Below are 22,824 nucleotides of genomic sequence, written 5' to 3'. Positions count from 1 at the left end.
GCCATTCTCTGTTTGTTTGTGTTTTAATGTGTGTGTGTGTCAACATGTGGTCAAGACCCACAAAGAGGTCACGAGATGAATCTGAGAGGTCGCAAGCAGATTACGTTTTCATATCTCAAAGCTCATCTATTTAAATTTAAAACTCTTCTGTGTTAATCTGGTTTGTCTGCTGCTTATTTATCAAATTGTGAAATACTTTGTGATGTTGTGTTCTTTTGAAATCCCTAAAAAAAAAGAATAAGGGCCGATACATTAAAACACTGGAAATCGCTGCTTCAAATATAACCACTTGCAAACTTAATGACACAATCAGAAATGTAAATCTGGAACATTCATTATTCATATCATAAACATACTTAGAATGAGATCTCTGAATCGCTAATTAGATCTCCTCCTCTTGTAGGAGATTGTTTTCATCCCACTTATGGAACGTATGGAATCCTGAATAAATGCAAACTGTAATTTGGCACATTTCTCTCGTGGACAGAGCGAAGTTCATCTTCTAATCTCTTTAAAAACTCCTTCACCTCTCTCCCCCCCGCCCCCGCCCCCCCCCCCCCCCCCCCCGCCCGCAGAGAAAATGGATAGTTACACAGTAATCATGCAATCAGAGACGAGCAGGATACAGTAGCCCGCGACACAAAATTACAGGCACCGCACGCTCTGAAGTAGACCTTTAATTGGGCGTCTGATTAGCGCCGGTGGCGAGAGGGCGGGTAACTCACGTCTCGTAGAGGTGCCCCCCCTCCACGCGCTGCTCCACGAACGCCAGCTGGCGCACATGGAGGGTGGAGTGGGGGAAGGCGGCGTGCATCCAGGGCAACCCCAGCACCGACATCAGTATGTTAATGAGCCCGGAGAGCATCAGGTCCCAGTGATACGCCGTGCCCTTCAGCAACCTGGGGAGCAACGCAACGGTTACACACTGCGGCGGCACACAGGCGACAACACCCGCACCGCAACACCGCACAAAGAAAAACAACACACACACACACACACAAGTTCATTTACAGACAACAGAGGCACAGAGAGGACATTTACATACTGTAGAGTCTGAAAGTGAGCAGACGTGACAGTGGTCAACGTGCACTCACACACACACACACACACACACACACACACACACACACACACACACACACACACACACACACACACACACACACACGCACACACACACAAAGGGCGTCGTTCTCCTGAGGTTATCAGCGCCCATCGACACACAACCTGAATAAACTCGCTGGGTTTCACAAATCCTCTCAATCAACATACGAGAGAATTCGTGTTTTCATACGCTAGAGAATCATGATGTCTCTAATGATGACATCATCCTAACTTTACATACGAGGGAGACTGTGAGCTGTGGGCAAACGTCTGGAGTAACTGTTCTGTAAACACCATCCATGAATCCTGCTGATGTGCCCTTGAGCATGACATTGACACCGCATGCTTTAAATCCCTCTGGATAACAACTTAAATTCATGTTAAATCCATGAAGTGAAAAGCAGGTTTTAAAAGGTAAAAACACGCACTTTATTTTCATGTATTTATTTATTCGTAGTTTTATTTTATTTTTCCTCCTTTTAGTCAAGATGACGGACGATGTTTTAAATAAATGAAACAAAACAAAAGAGAAACAAATGTGAGAACGTCCTGTGCAAGTAGACAAACTTCCCAATGGTTGGATAAATATCTTATTTCCATAATAAGAAAGAAAAAGGAGAAGTTTTTCCAGCTCCTGTCCGACTGTTTGTTACACTTGACTAATGCAGCGAAGGTCAAACGAAGAGAAACGTGTTCACCGACCTTCTTATTGGCGTTTGAGTCTTTCGACAGTTTATGAAACAATATGAAAAGAGTGTTGAACGGATCGATGCTCTGAGGAAGCACAGTTTCTTCTGCTGCTGCTGCAGCCGTTTGTTTTGCCTTCAGGTGAATTCCTCCTTGTTCCGGAGCAGAACAGACATTTACATCCAATTAATTTCTCCCCAACAAATGTACAAGATAAGGGTTGAAATTCCACCGTCATAGATTTTCACTGCAGGCTGGTTGGTGTTGCGTCCGTCTGTGGGACTCGGATAAAGTCTAAATTGGCTTGTCTGGTGGAAATTTCAGAAGAACGGGGGAGAAGCTCGACACTGTTTTGGCTCTAAGGCGTCTTCGGAGCTCCCTCACTGAGACGATTGGTCTCACATGTCAAGTTTCTGGCTCCGTTCGGCTGCTCTCGCTCACACACAGCGGATCGGAGAGCGGGGAGTCGGTGGATGAAGATCCCTGATGGCTTTTCCAAAGGGTCACATACAAAACAAAACACGCACCAGAACCCCAGATATAGCCATATAGACAGTTTTATAATTCTGTACACAGGATGAAAGTGATCCGAGATGAAGTGGATACTGGAATTTGTCCGCTACCTGTTCTCCGGTGCGTTGGTCAGCGAGACCACGATGTTCTGGTCGATGAAGATGAGGAGGGCGAGCAGGAAGCCGAGGCCCATGGCGCTCAAAACGTTCATGGGCGACAGACGCTCAAACGGAGCCACCTTGAAAATGGGCCGGTCGTGAACTTTAAACACGGGAACTGTTCAAACAGGAAGAAATTAATGAAGTCACTCATTCACTCCCCCCTACTGACTGCACATGGAATTACAGGTAGAGGACTGGAGGTCAAGGTTGCCTCTCTCTTCTTTTAGACAACGTTTTCTTCATTAATGAGTTAATTGATTGTACCTCTGTCAGAATTATCTGCTCATGACACATTAATTTTACGTTCAGACGTCCTGTGGAGGGATTTTAAACCGTTTAAAATTCACAACCATTTCTAAAGCTCATCAGATTTTAACTGCGTATGAAAATGTGGTGATGACTCATGTTTTCACAGCAGCAGCGGCTGGATTCTCTCTCTCTCTCTCTCTTTTTTAATTTTTTGTAAATGCCTGATATCTTATCTAAAACTGTGTCTCCTCCAGTTTCGGCTGAATTAAGTGCCGTTGGTTAAATTTAGGACAATACAGTAATGGGTCTATTATTTTATGAGTTATTGTCTCAGGAGGTAAAGGAACAGAAAATTGGCCCGGCACTTAAATTTTAAATTCACTTGAGGGTCTGGCGCTCGTCTCTGTGTTTGTGCGTCGACCCCTGGAGAACAGCTACTGCCTTGGCAACAATGAATGGAGACTCGAGACGACGCTCAACAATAGAAGGATGAGAACTGGGGAATCTCCAATGTGTTTTAGCCTGGGTCTTGATTAAGGAACAATACATGGAGACATAATGGAGACAGCTAAAACCTGAGCAGGAGGTGAACGGACCATTAGTCTGGAGCCGTCAGCAGGTCTGGATCCAAACACTTACACATTTTTACTTTACCGAAAGTTTGTTTACATTGATGCCACGATATAAAACCTTAAAACAGACAAAACAAACACAGCAGGAGACTCTCCAGGTCGGACGTTTTGAATGTGCTCTTGTTTTTCAACAACCATCTGAAAATCACAACTCCCACATGTGCATTTCAGTAAAAATCCTCCGGACATTAAGTTTTAAATTCTGTTGCGTGCGTCGGTAACAGTGAGCTGAAAGTAAAGATGATGTTTTTCAGACGTCGATAATAAAACAGATTATATATCGTTGTCTGTGCACCTATAACAGCTGATTACTTTATAACTCAATTACTGTAATTGGTGTGTTAGACTATAAACTGCATACTTTCTCAATATTTCCATTTATACACACTGTTTTTTAAATGTATTAATCTAAATTATTGTATTTTAAACTTCAAAATAAAGTTTATAATGCACATACAGGTTTAATAACAGCCTCACTACTGTGTTGGGAGTCGATCCTGACGATTCTACCTTATAATCAAATGTTTTGCTGTTGTACTGATAGAATGAAGAAGAACCTGACTTTAATGTGTGGATTATAAACTCACAGGTGAACAAAGAGTAAATAACTTAAACGAGTGGTTGCCGTTGGCTGCTCGCTCCTGTGTGGGAGGAAACAGTGTGGTGCAAACTGTTCAGTGGAGCCACGAATGATACTCACGCTCAATGTCACTGAAAACGTAGGAGCCGATGAAGGAGAACATGAGCACGGAGATCGGCAGGGCGCAGTCCGACAGCACCTCCCTCATCTTGGCATGCAGGAACGGACTGAGAGAGAGAGAGAGAGAGAGAGAGAGAGAGAGAGAGAGAGAGAGAGAGAGAAATAATAAAGGAATACAATTACTATAGACAAGACAAGGACAATGGCTGCAATCCTGACACTGTTTAAGTACCCTGGTCTGCCTCTTGCTTACACAATTGAATCCGGCTTTGAGCGTGATTTGATTACTGGGAGCAATCAGAAGTAGAATATTAATGCTTATCGAATCACAGGCTGGAACAAAACCCTCTGAGAGAAAAGGTTTTTTTTTGTAAAAGCCTGTCTGGAAAGTTCCTACAAGCTCCGTCTACCACTGACAACGTTTAGAGTCAAGCCCCCACTCAGCTGCATTCATCCTGGCCGGCGACACGACCTAGACTTCTCCAGTGATTTATCTGGAGGAGCGCCGCACATACCTCCGTTTGAACTGGTAGAGGGTGTAACCCATCCATAACGTCCCGAGCATCAGCAGGAGGCAGAGGAGAGGTCTCTCCCGACTGCAGTGGATGACGGATTCAGGGAGGGCGTTGAGCGCCAGCCCCGCCGCCACCCCGCTCCGGTTTCCTCCCAACAGGTCTCCGGCCTGCGGGAAGATCTCGATGCTTCTGTTGGTCAGCGTGGGAGCGTTGTAATATCTTTGAAAGACTGAATCACAGTAAAGTTTTCAGTCAAGCAGGGAAAAGAACATTAACCAACAAAGATTTAAGACAACTTTTTCCATATTCCAGATACACCGAGCCTCAGCATGACGCGTGTTGTGCTCAGTAGCAAATGTTGGCCTGATAAAATGCTAAACTAAAGACCGTGAATGTGGTAAACATTTCACCAGCCAGACGTGCTTTTAACTTAAAGCACCGCTGCGCCTAAGTACAGCCTCGCGGAGCCACTAATGTGGCAGCAGACTCTCAGCCTTATTTAGTCTTGACAGTCAGAGAGAAGCCGGGAATTAAACAACTGAGTAAATACAGAGGAAGACGCACTGAACGATGGTTTCCACGACCATTATGGCCTTGTTGCCTGGTAAACCCCAGAAATCCTGCAAGAAATCTTCACTGTAGAGCAAAAAAAGCAATCAGCCTCAAACAGTTTGTGTTGTTTATGCTGCGTTCGAAACAGAAAAACAGGAAAAATACCAGATTTAGGTGAAATGTCTTCGCTTCATAAAAATCAGATGAGCCTGCAGAGCTGTGGTTCTGCAAGAAACAACCTGATCAACTCAAAAATGATCACTGGAGGCAAACGGCCTTGTTTTGCTTTATCTAGTGTTCCTGATTACAGTAATAAATATCGAACATGTTTAAAATAATCCAGACTGGACCTGCAACTGGATCAGAGGTCAAAGACCGGATCAGAAAGAACGACCCACCAATCATAATAAGTTTCTCCTCCTGGGACACGAGACTCTTTCCAGAACTGCTCCAACTATTTTAAATAAGACGAAGGGGCACAACCTTTTTCCTACGAGAGTCCAACACAAGTAGACATCACTTCTATCATCACTTCCAACACCGAGTGTGACACGTCCCGGATGCAGCTCCCACTGCCAGGCTTTTTAAAAATGGATCAAACCAGGAGAAAGTTTTTAGAGCAGACAAAGTCGTAAAAAGGGACTGAACACACAGGCGGAATGTTTTCATTCCTGTTACCAGAAAATGTGTTGGAGCCAAAGTGTCGACAAAATGTCACAGGTTAATGTTATGGTAATGGCATATGAGCTCGGAGCACATTTTACAAATAGTTCCTGGAAAATTGAACTACTGCAGCGGGCAATCTCCAGAGCAGGACGGTATCGCATTCAAAACAAATTACATCCCGCTATCGTCATCTCATTTGGTGGAAATTAAATTGTGTAAAATATTTATGATGTACTAAGATGAGGTGCGGTGGAGGCAGGGGTTCGAAATCTGGATTGATTAACCTGGTGCATACTCTATCTCTCAGGCTCTGCTGACACGACAGGGTGACAGAGGAAGTGATGCATGTTTTGCTGTCGTTCCACAATCCAAACGGAGGACGGCCAGTTTTATTAGACTGGTCAACTATCCAAGATTCTCCTGTCAACAATAGATGGAGTAATTACTGAGATGTGCAATGAAATTATAATCTCAAAAGCCAACGATAGTTAGGGACGTTTTTTGGGGATAGTTTGGACTTTCGGACCGATCACAGGAAGTTGAGACAACATAAAGGATCAGAAGATGGAAAGTTTTTCAGTAAAATCACATGACCCAGTGACAACAGGGACGTAAACACGCCGCAGGCCCGAGCTGTAGGAACAGAGAAGAACGAAGAGGAAGAGGATCATCAGGAACTTACTCTTCACGGTGCCTTTCACTGCGTCCACCACAAACGCAATGGAAATGAACAGAGCGATGACTTCCTCCGTCGACCTGGAGAACAACAGGAGCCACAGTTAGGCTGTTACAGTAAATTACTCAGTCAGTCGGTAAGAAATAATAAACTAATCTTAATCAAAAAGATTAGATACATGCTAATTCAACGTTTGCTAGCTAAGCCGTGTAGACTGGTGGAATATCTCCGTGGCTGTGGCCGTCACAGGGAACAGACGTCTCTCTTCAAAAGCGGTTTCTTACACAAAACAGACTTTCCTGCCGAGTGCCAGTGATTTTGCAGCAGACGCTGTCGTGACCGCCCCAATTTAAAACATTTTTTCTGTTTGACAGAGGAGGAGGCATGCCGACAGATGAAAGAAAACCTAAGAATTGATCGGATGAATTGGACGGCACTGAAATGAAAACAATTAAAGTGAGAGACACCTTTTGAAGAGTTTCATGAGCAGGCTGACGTTAAATATCCCTCCCAGGATGAGGAAGAGGCAATTCCACAGGCCGATGCAGGCGTAGAACGCCGGGAAGTCCAGGTTGTAGTCGTCGCAGATTCCTCGGATCACTGTGAGGCACGAGAACACAAACACACACACACACGGGGAGACAGAAATATAAACACGAAATCATGAAACGTCTGATCATTACCAACATGCTCCCACATCCTCAGGACTTCGTCTAACTGTTGTTGATTGACAGCTTCTTTAGCTTCTTTTGCTAATGAGGCAGCGGTAAACAAGTCGTCCCCTCATGTTGTGGCTGCTGCTGTAGATGTTGTAACTTGAAGATACAGAAACTACGTGATGATGAGCTCCTTCTCTCGAAATGAATCAAAATTCATTCCGTAGCATTTGAAGAAATATTTATGACAAACAAAGAGAAGAAGACAAACTGATGTTGACTTGATCACTTAAAGAAACAAGGTTAACGAGGAACAGCATTAATCACCTGTTTGTACTAAGTATTGCCTTGAAAATAATAAAATTAACGAAAAGTTTATTCTAATTCATTGAATTAACTTCCAGCCCTGCAGTTGTTTGCCTCTAATAACCAGAATAGTTTCATTCTGCCTACATTTGTTTTAAAGTCATTTGAGGTCGATGTGACCTTGATCTCAATGACATAGAGTTAATCACTGAGTCAGTGGTAAAAGTTGAAGAAAACATGTTTTTTTAAGGTCACAGAGGTCATTTCACCTCCATCCTTGAGTCCAAGCAGCTGTTTGTGTCGGATTGAATTAAATTCTCTGTGCGTGTGCCAGATATTTCACAGTCACGCGAACACACGAGGTCACCGTGACCTTGACCTTTGACCCCCCCAAATTGAATTAGTTCATCTTTGAGTCCAACTGAACGTTTGTGCAAAATTAGAAGAAATTCCGTGAAGGGGTTCCTGAGATAATGAATTCACAATGAAGAAAATGTGTTCTGCAAGGCCACGGTGACCTTGACCTTTGACCTTCGACCACCAGCATAGCCAGTTCATCGTTTAGTCAATGTGAGTGTGTTCCCTCGAGGCGTTGAGATACCAGGTTGACAAAAATGAGACAGAAAGACGCAGAGGCATAACGATTAAAACTACACACACACACACACACACACACATACAGACACACACACAAAAGGGAAAATCACATTTCATTCAAACGTAACAGACAAAAGGATTTCGATGTATTTATTAAGTTATAAACACTTAGTTGTAATCCTGAGCATGTTTGTGCAAAGATAAATTACATCTTTACAAACCAGCCATTGTTCTGCTCAGACCGGCTCCTGGAAATCTACTCTAATCATCCCCATGAGGATGTACTTTACACACTTCTAACCCAATTACTTCAAACTTCATCACATCACAAAACCCAACAAACAGCTTTGGTATAAAAAAAAACTACATCTTGGCAGCAGAGTCGCTGCTTTTCCCCATCGCTGCCCGATTCGGCAGCTTCCAGCCTTCAACATCGTTCAGATTCCAACAAACAAAATGACGCTATTGGGTGAAAACCACGTACTAGTTTATGTGCAGCTGAATATTAGGTTTGCACGTTCTTGCATGCAACGAGCGAGTTTCCTGATGTGAACGCCCCCCCGAAACCAAACATTACATAATTCCATTCAATCGCTCTCTTGATTTTTGACCTAATCTTCTTACAGCCCTACTTTTTAAAACCCAAACTTTATTTTGGCGGAGCTGAGCTGAATGACAGGGGAAGCCTACCGCTGATGAAGATGGCGAGGGGAGCCGTGGTCAGGGGGATGACGAGGGGAGAGCCGGCGAACAGCGAGTAGATGACCCCACCGATGCTCTGGCCGATGATGGTCTTCCGAACATCTGTGCAGAGGAGAGACACAGAGAAAACCCAGGAGGATTAATGTGTGTAATCACTATCTGCACATTATTATAATATCATATCTAACGCTCTGAGGTCAAGGTCAAAGTTAAAAACAAAAGGTACTTGTGCTTTTCGCTGTTAATTAACTAATTAACTTTGGGATGTCATCAAATCAACTGACAATAAAACATTACACATCTTTAAAAAGCATCTCCACAACACTGGTGCTTTTGCTTCAATATTAATTTTCTGTTTAAAACAATGGACCAAACTGTCAAACAGGAAGTTTAGAGTCGGCGCTCATGCGTCCACACGCGAGGACGCGCTCGTACCGATCTCGCCACGCGTGCTCTCGTCGTTCAGCGAGCCGAACGCGATGGCGGGCAGGAGGATGGCGATGTAGAGGAAGATGGCTGTGGTCATGTACTTCAGCAGGGTTTTGTTACTGCCAACTATACCTGAGGGGAGATAAACACAAACACATGAGTCATATCCATCTCATCACGGAGCGGGGGGGGAGCTCAGCACTCTAATTTCAAATCTGACAAAAACATTAGCGGACTTCATCATTCAGTGCCGATCAACATCCAGTCAGTTACTGTAAAACTATTTAACAAAAGGCTTTCACTGCCCGTTGGCCCTTTAAAAAAAAAAAAAAAAAAAAAGGAATAATAATAATAAGAGTAATTTGTTTCAGTTTTGTGCCATCCATCATTTTGTAAGAGCAGTTATCGTCCATCCAAATGATGGATAACTCCTTTTTGAAATAAAACACTTTAATTGGGCTCTAATGCGATCACAGGGATTCTGGTCCTGTGACCTTCATCGGATGATCATTATCTGATGACACTCACAAGACAGAGATATCTTGATTTTGTTACAGCCCAATGAATGTGTTTGGATTTCATGGAACGAGAGCGGGGCTGAGGAGGAGAATCCAGAGAGAAACCCCTTCCTCTTCTTCCTCTTCTTCTCCCTCTTCTTCTTCTTCTTCTTCTTCTTCTTCTTCTTCTTCTCCCTCTTCTTCTTCTTCTCCTTCTCCTTCTTCTTCTTCTTCTTCTTCTTCTTCTTCTTCTTCTTCTTCTTCTTCTTCTTCACTGTACTTTACTCGGATTTATATACGTCTTTCTTTTTCAAACCCTTTCATACATTTGCTAATTCGATTCAATATGATATGAGGAGTCAAAAAAAAGCACTAGAAGCTGATTTTGCGATGGGAATGTTCAGGCCAATGTCCTTGTCCACGGTCTTGGGACGTGAGACAATAATATTGGACACGTGTGAACATATGGCAGCAGTAAAACATCTGAGACGGTCGTTTTTAGCAGGGGGAGGATCCTGGACATGACACAGATGCGGCACAGATGCATCTGAGGCCAAGGGGTGACAGATATACGGAGGAGCTGCCAGCGGCGCCCCGTTGTGGCATAATAAGGAAGATGATTCACTTTCACTACAAGTCCAAGTCCAACCTACCATCTGTGAAGTCAGAGGGGTAGAAAGGCAGTCGGCGGCACAGGTCCTCGTAAATCCCCCGGCCGGCTTTGAAGAAATCCTGACACTGCGGACAGAAGGAGGACGGTCAGAGTTTCAACAAGGACACAGAGTTTCCCCCCTTGATGCCAAGTGACTGAAAACAGGATCAGTCCAACCTCCGTTGGAGAGGCGAGAGAAGTGGGGGGGGGGGGGGGGGGGGGGGGGGGGGGCACTGCAGTTTTAACGCATGTGCCACCTGCAGCCAAAAGTGGCACAACTGCAGTGATTTCTTCTGCTGTAGTTGCAGTAACGCTAGAGAGAAGGAGTGTGTTCCTGATTCAATTTGATTTTGTCCTCTGACAAAGAGCGTTTTTCAATATTTTCATTGATTCCTCAGACAATAATTCATGGGTCTGTGTGCAAATTGATGCAGATCCACAAATAAAAACCCTGGATTGACTGAATATAAATGTGGTTTCATAAGAGGACTGCCGGGCCTCGGCGGACGTACGCGATATTCTACTTTACATAACTTTTATTTTTTTTGTAACTGTAACATTTTGCTTTTAGGCATCTTGCTAATTTAGCTATAGTGAGCTCCACAAGACAGCATCTATATCCAGAGGCTCAACCGACCAAGTGTTCCTCTCTTCTGCACTCTGCATCGTGGACAATGACACATTTAGATAAAAAATTGCCTTTTACTCCCAAAGATGACTTGAACAATCAAATCCAAGGAAATCTGTAATTGCATAATACGCGAAAAAACAAAGTAAGCAGAGCAGCGCGGCCCGGATTTAAATGTGCATTTATTAAACGTCCCTGCGTCCCCAGAACGATCAGGAATGACGGAGCGATAACAGCCCCAGCGAGGGATGGACGATTTGGAGTCGTTTTTTAGAGAAGTCTGGAGGAGGACGAGTGGGAAAGGGCCACGTGACTCAAGAGGGGACATGAAGGGCTTCTTAAAAAGATGAGCTTTCAGGTTACAGAAGATTGGGAACAAATGTGCAGCCCTGACTGAGCTTATTAAGTAAATTATCCACTTACCCATGTCTTGTTGAACACAGCGTTATACAATTAAGTGAATCGGGCGACGACGAGGGGAATTTGAGTACGTATAGCTCTCGGGAAAAAATCGTTTCTGCCTCATTTGTCATTGTAAAAAGTTCTGGCAGTTTTTGGCAGAACAAAGTAATTCATCTCAACACAAACGACATGAACACAAACAACGGCCTGAGCAGACGGGCTAGTTTCACTTAGCTACACATGCATGTTCAACAAGGACTGTTCATCCATTAAATCCCTTTACATAACACATTATTACAACAGTGTGTGTGTGTGTTCTCTGTGTGTGTGTGTGTGTGTGTGTGTGTGTGTGTGTGTGTTCTCTGTGTGTGTGTGTGTGTTCTCTGTGTGTGTGTGTGTGTGTGTGTGCAGCCTAACCACCAGCTTTTGGCTCAGGATCGATAAGCAAAAGTCTCAGGGAGGAATTACTCTCCACCTGTTTGCCGGGTTTCGTTCTGAAGGAATCGACGGAGTGAGGAAAAAACATAAAAAAAACGTAAAAAACGCAACAATTTGTCCTCGTTTCTGTAAGTACAGTAAAGTGGTGAGCTGCCGCGGGTGGTCTCATGTCAATTTCGGATGTGGAAAAGAGGTGGCGAAAAGTGGGTGGTTTCTCCTTTTGTGCCTCTCTCCCCCTCATTTTATCATTTTCTGTTTCCTCTTGATTTCACCTGCTCTCTCTCCACCCCTCTTTCCCCCTCTCTCTCTCCCTCCATCTGTCTTTTTATATATATCCCTCTTTCACTGAGTGGCACTGAGCCTTTCAAGCCGTGGGATAAACACCTAACAAGAAATAAAACAAAAAAAAACACACACAACGGGAAATGTCTGGGAGCCCCGGTCTGTCAGCGGCAACATTAGGAGGAGATGTTGGTCCAAGGCATCGAGCAGAGCCCCTCTGGAGGTGTGTGTGTGTGTGTTAACGTGTGTGTGTGTGTGTGTGTGTGTGTGTGCGTGTGTGTGTGTGTGTACATGCATGTGTAGCTAAGGGCTGGCGAGTTCTGACAGGACTGTGAGAGATGTAAGGTCATTTACCCACTGAGGAGGCCTGGCAGGAGTTGATGCTGATTGATTAGGGGGAGAGAAAAGATGGACGAGTCAAGCCAGTCGAGCGAGGAAGAGGAGGAGGAGGAGGAGGAGGAAGAGGAGGGTGGTTAAGAGCGGAGAACGAGATGGAGGAGAATAAAATAATGTAAATGTATGTGCATAGTCTCATTTCTCTACAGAGCCCTGAAAAGACGAGTACACATGGAAGGGAATATGGGACGATATCTTTGCCCGGTGGTCGTTCAGGTGTCGGACCGTGAGGAAGGTCAAACATTCAGGAGGACAACCTCATCATGTGACCGCTGCTACGTCAACTAAACAACCGGTAGCAATGAAGCTGATGATGCTTAAAGATTTCAAAATCTCAAAAGAAACCCCCGAGACACATCTTTTAAGCGTCACCTTCTCCTGACGTGCTTTTTTACCAAAATCATTTCATTTAGTCTCATTTATTCAATATAGTTTCTTTTATTGTTTCATCATAAATGTTTTAACTGCTTTTAAATTCAATTATATGCATTAATTGTAATATAGCTGAAACCTAAGTGTGTAAATGCCTTTAATAGAGGAGATGATTAAAGGAGAGTGAAAGGTGAGGGAGGAACATGAGGTTGAGACGCATTCGGAAAATAGCTCAAATTTTAACATGTAGAGGAAAACTGGTGAGTGCCGACATCTCCGGCTGCTGGGGATGACTCACGGAGCTGTCATATTAATACATGTTTGGAAATGGGCCTAATCGCCCGACACTGAAAGGTCGTGCACGCGGGGATGTGCGTCTCACACACGCTACCGCCCACCTTGAGGGGTTTGTGACTGCGGGGGTCGGTCTCCTCCTTCCCCAGAGCGGTGGGCTGCTGGTTGACCGCCGTCAGCTGGTGCCTCTGGAACACCAGCGCCTCCTTGAACTCCTCCTGCGTCTTGGTCTCGAGCAGCTTCTGCCTGAAGGAGATGTCGGAGAAGAGGGTGGCGAACGTCCTGCCCAGCTCCATCGCCGTCTTGGTGCTTTTCTGGAAAAAAAGAGCAAACAGGAGTGGTTGAAGTTTCCACCGCGATAGCAAACAGTCACACATTCACACATCCAGTGGACAGTAGAATTGTCCTCAAACCTTGTGCAGCTGCAAAAGATGCAACTAGAGAGAATCAAAACAGTTTATTGTGAAACCAACACAAGGTTCTGAAGGACACAAACAACGTCAGAGCAGATTCTGAGAATAATTCTCTGCTTATTATAAACAAACTGCGTCTTTATAAAGTGAAATGTCTCCATGATGATATCACGATATGGCAGAAAACCCCCCCAAAAACCTCACCGTTACTTAGAGATTTCAATCTGGTCTTCATTTAATTACCGCTACCGTCAATGGAAAGTGCGACAGGTTATGTCGGCAGTTTTGGAGCTGGCTTCCTGTCAACAATCCACACATCTGTTAGAAATAATGGCGTCCCGAGTCACAAAGTGCAACAGAGTGACGGTAATATGGTGCTGGCAGCCTGCGAGTGCCCGTGGTGCCAGGGAAGCCTTGTTAGCCAGGTGGTGATGATACCAACGTAGCCGGCTCAGCGCGCACACAGAAGCAGCTGCGGCAAACAGAGGAACCAAAGCCTTTAAGCTCGTTCAAAGTGGTAACTGAATTTTAAACAAGAGCTGGAAGAGCTGGGAGATTTCATCTTGATTAATCTGGAGGATTTAATTCCGTGTGAAGGCACGGGATACCCCCACCTTCAGTCAGATACGATTTCAGAGGCAGGGGGAGACGTGTTATTCTCATACACAGGTTTACACATCACTTTCCTCACACCAGGGGCGCTGCAACAGTGTGGGCAAAGCAGGCAATTCCCTGGGGGCCTTAAGATAAGAAGGGGCCCCTGAGAATGGCTGATCCAGAGCAAAGAATAACGCTAATCCCCTTAAATACATGATCATCTCTGTATATAAGACGCCCCCATGATTTCTGTCAGTTTTGTCCATCATGTATCATTTTTTGGGGGGGGGGAGGGTTGGATTAGGTCCCTTTTGCCTTGGGCCCCCAAAGTCCCTTGAAACGCTGCTGCCTCAGACTGTGCATAGAAAGTGAGTAACACCGAGGGCAGCTTCTCAAACTACAAAACGAGCCGGAGGAGTTTCCTTGAGGACAACGGTGCACGGAGTGTTGATGGGAACTTTCAGGTGAGTGTTCGTTTAACGTGAGTGAACTTGAAACAGAGGTTGTCTGTCCGTGTCACGTCCGTTCAGCACATTCGCTGTGGGCGAAGGAAGAGAAACAAAAACAACACTAAAAGCTGTAAAGCTCTGTAAATGGTGGGGCGATGGAACCGCTCCACCCACACTTATGCTCGATTACATACATTTACCAACCCAGAGGAATTCCTATCATCATTATCATCATCGTGCCCCTTCAAGGAATTTTCTTTTTTCTCTCGCAGAACGCAGTCACATCGAGAATAATTGAGACATGATAGTGATTTATGTTTATTTGGGGCGAGAGTAATGTCTGAGAATGTCATTAGTGGTGGTGATTGCTGCCTGTGAGACTGGCAGGGGTGTGTGGGGTGTGGGGGGGGCGGTGAAACATGGAGGAGAGAACACAAAGACGGGTTCGTAACATGCAAATGAACCAAACAAACAAACCGAATACAAGACGCAATTAGCGGAGACTTTGACGATTACCGCGTGAGAACCAATCAGGAGGCAGAGGCGGTCGACTGGTCATTGTTTCCAAACATGTACATCTTTGCTCGTCCAGACAATAAGCTTTTTCTAACTTCTCAGATTCAGGGGCTCGAAAAACTCTGGTGTGGTTTGGACGGCAGGCGTAACCGTAGCAACAGTGATTGGAAGTGTGGGGCAAAAAGACTTAGAGTTGTGTGTGTGTGTCTGTGTGTGTGTACAGGTGAGTGTGTGCTGATAGCTCGGGATGAGGCAGCGGAGACGGACAGGAGGGTTGAGTGCTTCGATGGGAAGTGGTCAGGGTTTGTGTTATGATGGGATGGAAGGGTATTACAGGATCTGTGGCACTTTCCATCTGCGGCAGCGAAGCTCTTCAGAAACGGAGAAAACAGCAAAACCCTGCACATGACAGTGACCCGACAGGTTCAGCCGGCAGAGCACTCGTTCCCACGCAAGACACGGAGAGGCTCTTGGGTTGAAATGTGTTCAGCAGACATTTGGCAGCTTGGACGCTTTGTCAGACGTATTTAGAGTTAAATGATTTAAAATAAATAATTGTGGATCAGAGTTTTTAATGTTTTTATTACTATAATTACCGTGGCACATAATCAGCGGCTTTTTAATTTCTTTGTCGCAATGGGATCAGTTTTTTTTGTGTATTTTGTAACGTGGCGATCTGAGTGGGTTGATTAAAAACATCACATTTAGTCATTTTGGGATAAAAAAGAAACCAGCAGAACGAGGTCTCTCTCATTCATTCAGCGTGGAGTTTGCTTTAAAGACTCCTAAACTGCAAACGGAGGTTTTAACTGAACTGAATATACATTTAGTTTTTAAATAGAGTCGCTGAAAGCAGAGAAGGAGGATATGCAAATGGTCAATTACTCATGCTGTAGCAGCGGGATGCTTCCATCGATCCATCCCTGCACCTGCAGCTAAAGCACCGTACACGACGTCTGGTTTCAGGTGAAGATGAAAAATATGCTAAGGAACTAATTAATAAATGAATAAAGAGGAATATAGCGGCAACTTAACTTTCAGATAGAAGCGAGAGTACATACAACAAATTATCTAGAACATAATGAATTAATTGAACTAGCTGATCTACAAAAAATCCACCAAAGACAGATAAATCCAACATATCGTTTGCTCCCAGTGGGGGGGGGGCAGTTACCATTTTGAGTGGGGCCAGTATCAAGATGACATAGCGGACCTCGCAGCAGTTCTCTCCCCAGTTCTGAGGCCTCTCCAGGCGGGAGATGCACACGTGACGCCTCTGGAGATGCTTCACGTTGCATCTGGAGTAGAGAGAGAGAGGAGGAGGAGGAGGAGGAGGAGGAGGAGGAGGAGGAGGAGGAGGAGGTTTTATAAATGTCAACACCTCACCTCGCCGGCATCGCCCTTCATTTCCATAGATTAACCTCTTTCTCTCCAGCAACAGTTAGACAGTATTCAAATGTGCTGGGCAAGCCTGCACATATTTAGTTGTACAGCGGAGACACAAATTCCAAAATATACTTCACACAGGAGTCAAATATTAAATTAATGAAAACATGAAGTAACACATTCGCACATTCCTGCTGTGCAGTGAAAACAAATATATATCTACATCGATGATTCTGTATTTTTCAGTTAAATGTTTTAATGCTTCTAAAAAGCCAAGAATCACCACCTAGTCGGTGCCTGTACTAGAAGTCATAAATCCTGCGTCCTCCATGTTAGTGGATGGGACACTGACATATTTAATGCCATAAATCTCCTCTCGATTGGCCGATCTGTTATTGACTAAATCCGCTCATCTTCAAAGCCGACATGCAACATGCGCATACACCTCAGCTTACAGGATGCAGAGCCAGGACTGCTGGTACTGGACCCCGGTGGCGGTGGCCGTCACCCCCTGGATCGTCTCGGACAGCAGGTGAACTGCGGAGCAAAGGTCAGAGATCAAACACATGTCGGATCGACCTCACGTCCAGTTTGATCTTCACACACACAAACACCATGATGGACGCCTTCTTGTCTGTGCAGCAGGCCTTGATAGCACCAGCAGTGCATGTCATCCCACGTCTGTAGTGTTAAAATGCTATAATGTGCTTTATAATCAGAGGAGAAAGACTTAATGATCCGAGCCATGTAGGTTTAACAGCCTCTATTGTTTAAATCTGGGGTATTTATGCATTTGACAATAAAATCTGACTCTGATTTCTTTATTTTAGTTTAATGGTGTCAGCCAAATTCAGGGCTTCATCTGCTGTGCCAAGCGTCTCAATGTGACGTCTACATCACAAGTGTCTAACGAGCTCGCCTTCTGCTTTAGACGGCGATGCCAGTCGGCGCTGTGTGCAAACACCGCACCGCCACGCGCTAATAACAAATGTCTATCCAACCCCGGGAAAACGCCAACGCTCATGTTAGCGGAGTAAAAAAAAAAAAAAAACACATTTCATTATGCTGCCATGTTTACGCAGCACAAATCATTAAACATGGGAAACCAGCGGCACGGCTGAAGCCAGCTTGTTGCTTCCTAATAAGAGGAATTTCCCCTCAGACTTCTCACGTTGAGAGAGACGAATAACAGTGTTTAGGGGGGGGGGGATTCTTCAGCAGCGGTGACTGTCCCAAACCCCCAGAGAGGATTCAGCGTGCTTTGGCTTGCAATGTCCTCTTTGACTCATTAGTGCTCCACAAATTACAGGGTTGTATCTTAAGCAGCGGGGACGATCATTTCCGTATCATTCTGATTTTCCCTGCCAGTGGTTATTCTCTCTCTCTCTCTCTCTCTCTCTCTCTCTCTCTCTCTCTCTCTCTCTCTCTCTCTCTCTCTCCCTCCCTCCCTCATGCCATCTCATCAATAAAGTATCCTCCATTCATGCCAGAAAATGATGGGCGTCACCATGACAACAGTATCACAGTGCTCAAGGAGTGAGAGAGCCAGGAACGGAGAATGAGCGAAAGAGGGGGGGGAGGCAAACAAGAGAGACAGAGGAATAAGTGAGAGAGAGAGAGAGAGTGAGAGAGGGCATGTAGATAGAGAGAGGCGAAGAAAGGATGAGAAGAAGCCTATAGAGAGGGAGAATGAAAAGGGGGTGGAAGACCGAGAGAGGCAGGAAGAAAAGGAGAGACAAGGGAGAGACGGAGAGAGACGAGGAGAGAGAAGAAGAAGGGGGAGAAATTCAGAGAGATAGAAAACGAAACGGTGAAAGGAAAATGTTCGAGAAAGAGAGACAGGAACTACGAAGGACAAGAAAGAAAATCAGAGAGAGACAAGATGAAAAGGAGAGCGAGGGGGAGACAGAGAGGTGAAGGAGATGGACTGGGATTCAATTCAATTAATAGCAGTGAGCCTGACAGCCATGTAATAATCAAAAACCATCCAATTTCTCATTGATGTCAGGGGGAGAGACGGGGGGGGGGGAGAGAGAGAGACACAGAAAGAGTGAGAGATGCAAACAGACAAAAAGACGATTAAAAGATAAAGAGGGGATGAAAAGGAAGGAGACAGGAGGTGACATGAGAGGAGAGGGAGGAACAGAAACATAGAAAGAGAGAAGGTGTGTGCGTGGTGACGTCCACGTCGACAGTCGGGGAGGTCAACGTCCCGCCAGGAGGAGTCAACCTTCACAATAAAACAACGATTCTAACCTGTAAGTCTTGTGTTTGTTGCATTGTTTACATCTGATCTGGTAATTTAGGAAGCTCACTAAAGAATTCTGTTCTACATGCGTCCTGTGGTCGTCGCCTACGGGGGCTGCGTCTACCTGGACTTCACATTGATCTCACGACACAAGCATCTTTTTTTCTGCTGCTTCTATTAAACTAAGTTTGTTCGGGACAGTTTCAAAAACACAACGTTATCAGAGCAAGAGTTATTGCAGAACTCCGGCCTTAGTTTTAGCAGAGGCGTTGCAACAGAATGGGCAAAGCAGGGAATAGCCTGGGGCCCCTGAGCTGAAAGGAGCCCCCCCCCCCCCCCCCCCCCCAAATCCTCTGAAGCACTCCTGAGGTTTACGTGCTTAAATAGAGTGTATTTCACAATGTGCGCAGATATAAAACATGTCAACAACATGCCATAAACGGGAGGTCACTCCTGACCCTGTCCTAAACTGGCTGGACGCTGCAGGGCCTTGTGAATCTGATTGATCATGTATGAGATGTTACATCAAATCACCAGCTACGGCGAGTAAACCTGAAGTGAATGTGAGCGGACACTAAGTGCTGGTGAGCGGCCGCTGGTGTGATCAATGCGATTAAGTGGGGAGACGACTGGAAGACACACACACACACACACACACACACATGTGATACTTGTCAGTTATGTGAAGATTTCTGCACAGTTTCGTCAGCTGTTTTATGCAAACACGGCCGTTTCCACAGACAGAAACCACAGACGCTCACACGTAGCATATCAAATGTGACAAACTTCAATGGAAACTGATGAAAAAAAAATGTGACGAGGGCGAGACCGGATGGCTGCATCGGCCCCTTTGATCTTTCGGGATTGTTGGTGAATTTCTTTAACCGCATTATCCACGCGGTTTGGTTGGAGGGAGAGGGGGGGGGACGACACAGATTGCAAATTTCTGTGAATCACATGAGGATAATGCAGTCTGTCTTAATATTGTATCTGGTTGATGTAGGAGTTTAAAGAGCAGCAGTAAATCTCTTAGAGGAGTGGAGGTAAAAACCACAGGGACTCGTGGTTTCTCTCCGTCTGCGTGTGAAAGGGCCACGAGTCCCTTTAGCGGTGAGAGACTCCTTATATTATGCTCAGAGGTGACCTCAATAAAAACCTCCTGATCTCGTGCTGCCTACGAGATTAACTGAGGCCTCAACCGTTGCTTTACCTGCCAGCAAATCCACACACACACACATACACACACACATAGGAAGTAAAATGAAGGGTTGCCTTCAAAGCATGAGCTGCGGAGAAAGCTTTGAAGGAGGTGATTAAAACCCAGGAGGGCTCCATACAGCACCGGCAGATGACACACTTACTGTATATTACGGATCCATCATAGCCAATAACACAGATGCGAGGTTGTCACATGATGATGACGGGGGGGGGGGGGGGGGGGGGGCCACTAGGACTGGGTCAATGGTGAAAACCTTGTTATCGAGGGAGGTTGTCAATTTTAATCTTCCACTCGCCTGCATTAAAACAAATTACACCAGAGCTAAATAAACCAGTGTCCTGCAGGCATATACTGCACGATCAAAGTCAAGTGCTTTGTATATGACGAGTTGTGTTTTCAAAAAACAAATTACCTGAGTGTAAGTTGTTTAAAACACGGGAGGATTGTTTCCCCCCCCCCCCGCCAAGGACATCGTTTTAAAGCCAAATCACTGTTTAATAATTAGAATCTTATCACTTCAATCTTAATCAAATTGAATTAGTAATTTAAGTCACTTTCAGCTCAAAGTATTCACACAATACCAGCAGTGTTTTTTTTGTCCGTGGGGCTTTTTGAGAAGGAACTGGACAATGAGTCCGCTGGAGGGAGAGGCCGTTGATTGGAGGGCCGGCTGAAGAGGCATTGATATCTGTGACCGGGGAGGGATTGCTGAGCGTCTGTAATCATTTGATGACTCGATGCATCGACCCAGTCCCGAGTGTGGGGAGAGGAGCACAAACGGCATACTGATGGTGATTGGTACAGAAGCAAACCACTGATTGCAGCCTCACGGCGGCTGATGCTGACATTTTCATCCAATTAGCACAGCTTACCGTCATCAAAGAAAACGAAACTTTGAGACTTGTCTGCATGGGGAGAAGGGAGGAGAGAGAGAGAAGAACCAAGAGGAGAGACCACAGAGTCAGTTCAGTCACCTTCTGTGATCAACAGGCGAGCACTTTCTCAAGACTTCACACAAACATAGGCAGAGAAAAGGACACTCAGATACACACTGTGCCACCCCCCTCCCCCCCCCCACACACACACACATAAAGACACACTCCCTGGTTGACAGGCACACACATAAATATCTCTGCTGAACAGAAGCTTCATTTCCTGCCTTCCTTTACCTCATGCATATTAAATATCATTTTCCAGAGAAAATCCCTCAATGTCTCGTCTTTGTCGGCTGCGGAGGGATCTTATCTTGATTACCGTCCACAGGCTATTACCAAAGATTGGATTTTATCACTGATAGCGGTTATGTGTTCAGCCGGTGCAGAGAAGCCCGACGATGTCAATGAAGACATCACGACGAGGAAAAAAAATGACACGTATGGCGTCTATTTTTCATGTGGTAAAGAGCTTGAATTAATGGCTCCCATTTAGTATTCTGATCGTTCCCGCAGAATGTTACAGAGAGACTTTCACAGTGAAGAGTCGCGCCGCCGGCCTGGAGGAGATATATTATTATAATTGAGAGACAGAGTTGGCTGATTCAAAAAATACACAGCACCTTTTCCTGTTGAACGGAGCTTATGATTTCCCGGAATATTTACAGAACCTGGAAGGAAAGGAAACACGTATCTGCACATGTGTTCTTTAGAAAAAAGGAGAATACACATTAGTGATAGTTACAGGTTCTTAAGCAGGTTGTCGGAGAACTCAAAGGCACAAAAGGGCATCAAAACTCAGACAGTGGAAATCTCTGCCAAGAAGGTTTGTCTGTCTTTTAGCAGGATTACACAAAAAACTACTGAAATGATTTTTATTTAAATTTGGTGGAAGGGTGGAGGAAGGGACAAGGAAGGACACTTAAACTGTTGGAGCTGATTCGATTAAGAGGGTGGTTCCAGGGTTTTTTATTCACTTGCTTCAATATTGCAAGATTTTGACATTTTTGTGAATTTCTCAAACGATAATGAATCGATCTAGAAGAAGGAAATCAGGCATATTTAGAGGACTGAGCAATGTGGTGCAGCTTAATTGAATTTAAGGGGACTATCGGGCCTTAGCGTAGGTCTAACATGCCGTTGTGGACACACACAGGACCTGGTTTCAGAACAAGTCTCACCTTTGCTCCTTTAAAATTATACATATGTGACTGTTTTTCAGTTTGATTTGAAAAACAACAACAACAACAACAACAACAACCCAACACAGGCGAATTATGGAAATGCAGCGAAGTGAAGAGCCGTCGAGATCGATCAAAGGTGACAGCAATTTAGGAAGAGATTACGGTACAATCACAAACAGGGGCACACAATCAGCAGCGTGCACAGCCCCCGAGCACTGTAGCTGCAAACAGCATCACAGAAGGAAGAGAGGAAAATACAATTAAACAGTACATCATTACTCAAAACACTGACAGTGAGTCATTTGGCGTGGCAGCTGCTCGTCACTGTGGAAGCAGCGTCGTCATCTCCAGCGTCCTGCAATCATTTGTATGTTCAAATGAAGGATTAACGCAAAGTAATACTCATATTATAGTGAGTGAAGTAATATTATTATCAATGCATTGCATCATCAGCATAATGCTGTTCATTATTGCTCGGCACAGTGTGTGTGTGTATCGTGCTCCATCACAGAATCCCAAGACACAAGTGAGTACAAAAAAAAAAAATAAAACACACAGCACAAGTTGGCCTCCAAAAAGAAATCAACTCTATACAAGTTGGCACAAGACTAATTATCTCCGTGGGCTTTCATCTTTTTCATTTCTGTAATTCTCTGTTCTTTCTGTGCCCATTATAATCTCGCCCTGTTCTCTTTATCTCGCAGCTGTACAGTATCACACTCCAAATGAGCTGGTCCGCTCGCCAGGCGCGTCGCCCCGCTGTGGCAGAGCCGA

General features: G+C 44.9%; 1 protein-coding gene across 3 annotated transcripts in view; it reads right to left on the bottom strand.

Moving 5' to 3' along the window:
- slc4a11 (solute carrier family 4 member 11) overlaps nt 1-22,824 on the bottom strand; it is a 68,503-nt gene that overhangs the window by 5,466 nt on the left and 40,213 nt on the right. For 2 of the 3 annotated variants that reach the window (XM_034576846.1, XM_034576844.1), the window contains exons 6-18: nt 20,807-20,839; nt 16,923-17,004; nt 16,256-16,379; nt 13,211-13,420; nt 10,296-10,380; nt 9,152-9,277; nt 8,705-8,818; nt 6,923-7,055; nt 6,462-6,535; nt 4,562-4,790; nt 4,047-4,153; nt 2,415-2,580; nt 726-899 (exon numbers count right to left, since the gene is read on the bottom strand). In XM_034576846.1, the coding sequence (XP_034432737.1) occupies nt 726-899; nt 2,415-2,580; nt 4,047-4,153; nt 4,562-4,790; nt 6,462-6,535; nt 6,923-7,055; nt 8,705-8,818; nt 9,152-9,277; nt 10,296-10,380; nt 13,211-13,420; nt 16,256-16,379; nt 16,923-17,004; nt 20,807-20,839 (1,657 nt within the window). The remainder of the gene's footprint in view (nt 1-725; nt 900-2,414; nt 2,581-4,046; nt 4,154-4,561; nt 4,791-6,461; nt 6,536-6,922; nt 7,056-8,704; nt 8,819-9,151; nt 9,278-10,295; nt 10,381-13,210; nt 13,421-16,255; nt 16,380-16,922; nt 17,005-20,806; nt 20,840-22,824) is intronic. The other variant, XM_034576845.1, reaches the window with a different exon arrangement.

This window comes from Hippoglossus hippoglossus, chromosome 22 (assembly GCF_009819705.1).
Source record: "Hippoglossus hippoglossus isolate fHipHip1 chromosome 22, fHipHip1.pri, whole genome shotgun sequence".
In the NCBI taxonomy this organism is placed as follows: domain Eukaryota; kingdom Metazoa; phylum Chordata; class Actinopteri; order Pleuronectiformes; family Pleuronectidae; genus Hippoglossus; species Hippoglossus hippoglossus.
This window is presented reverse-complemented; position numbering and strand designations above follow the sequence as displayed.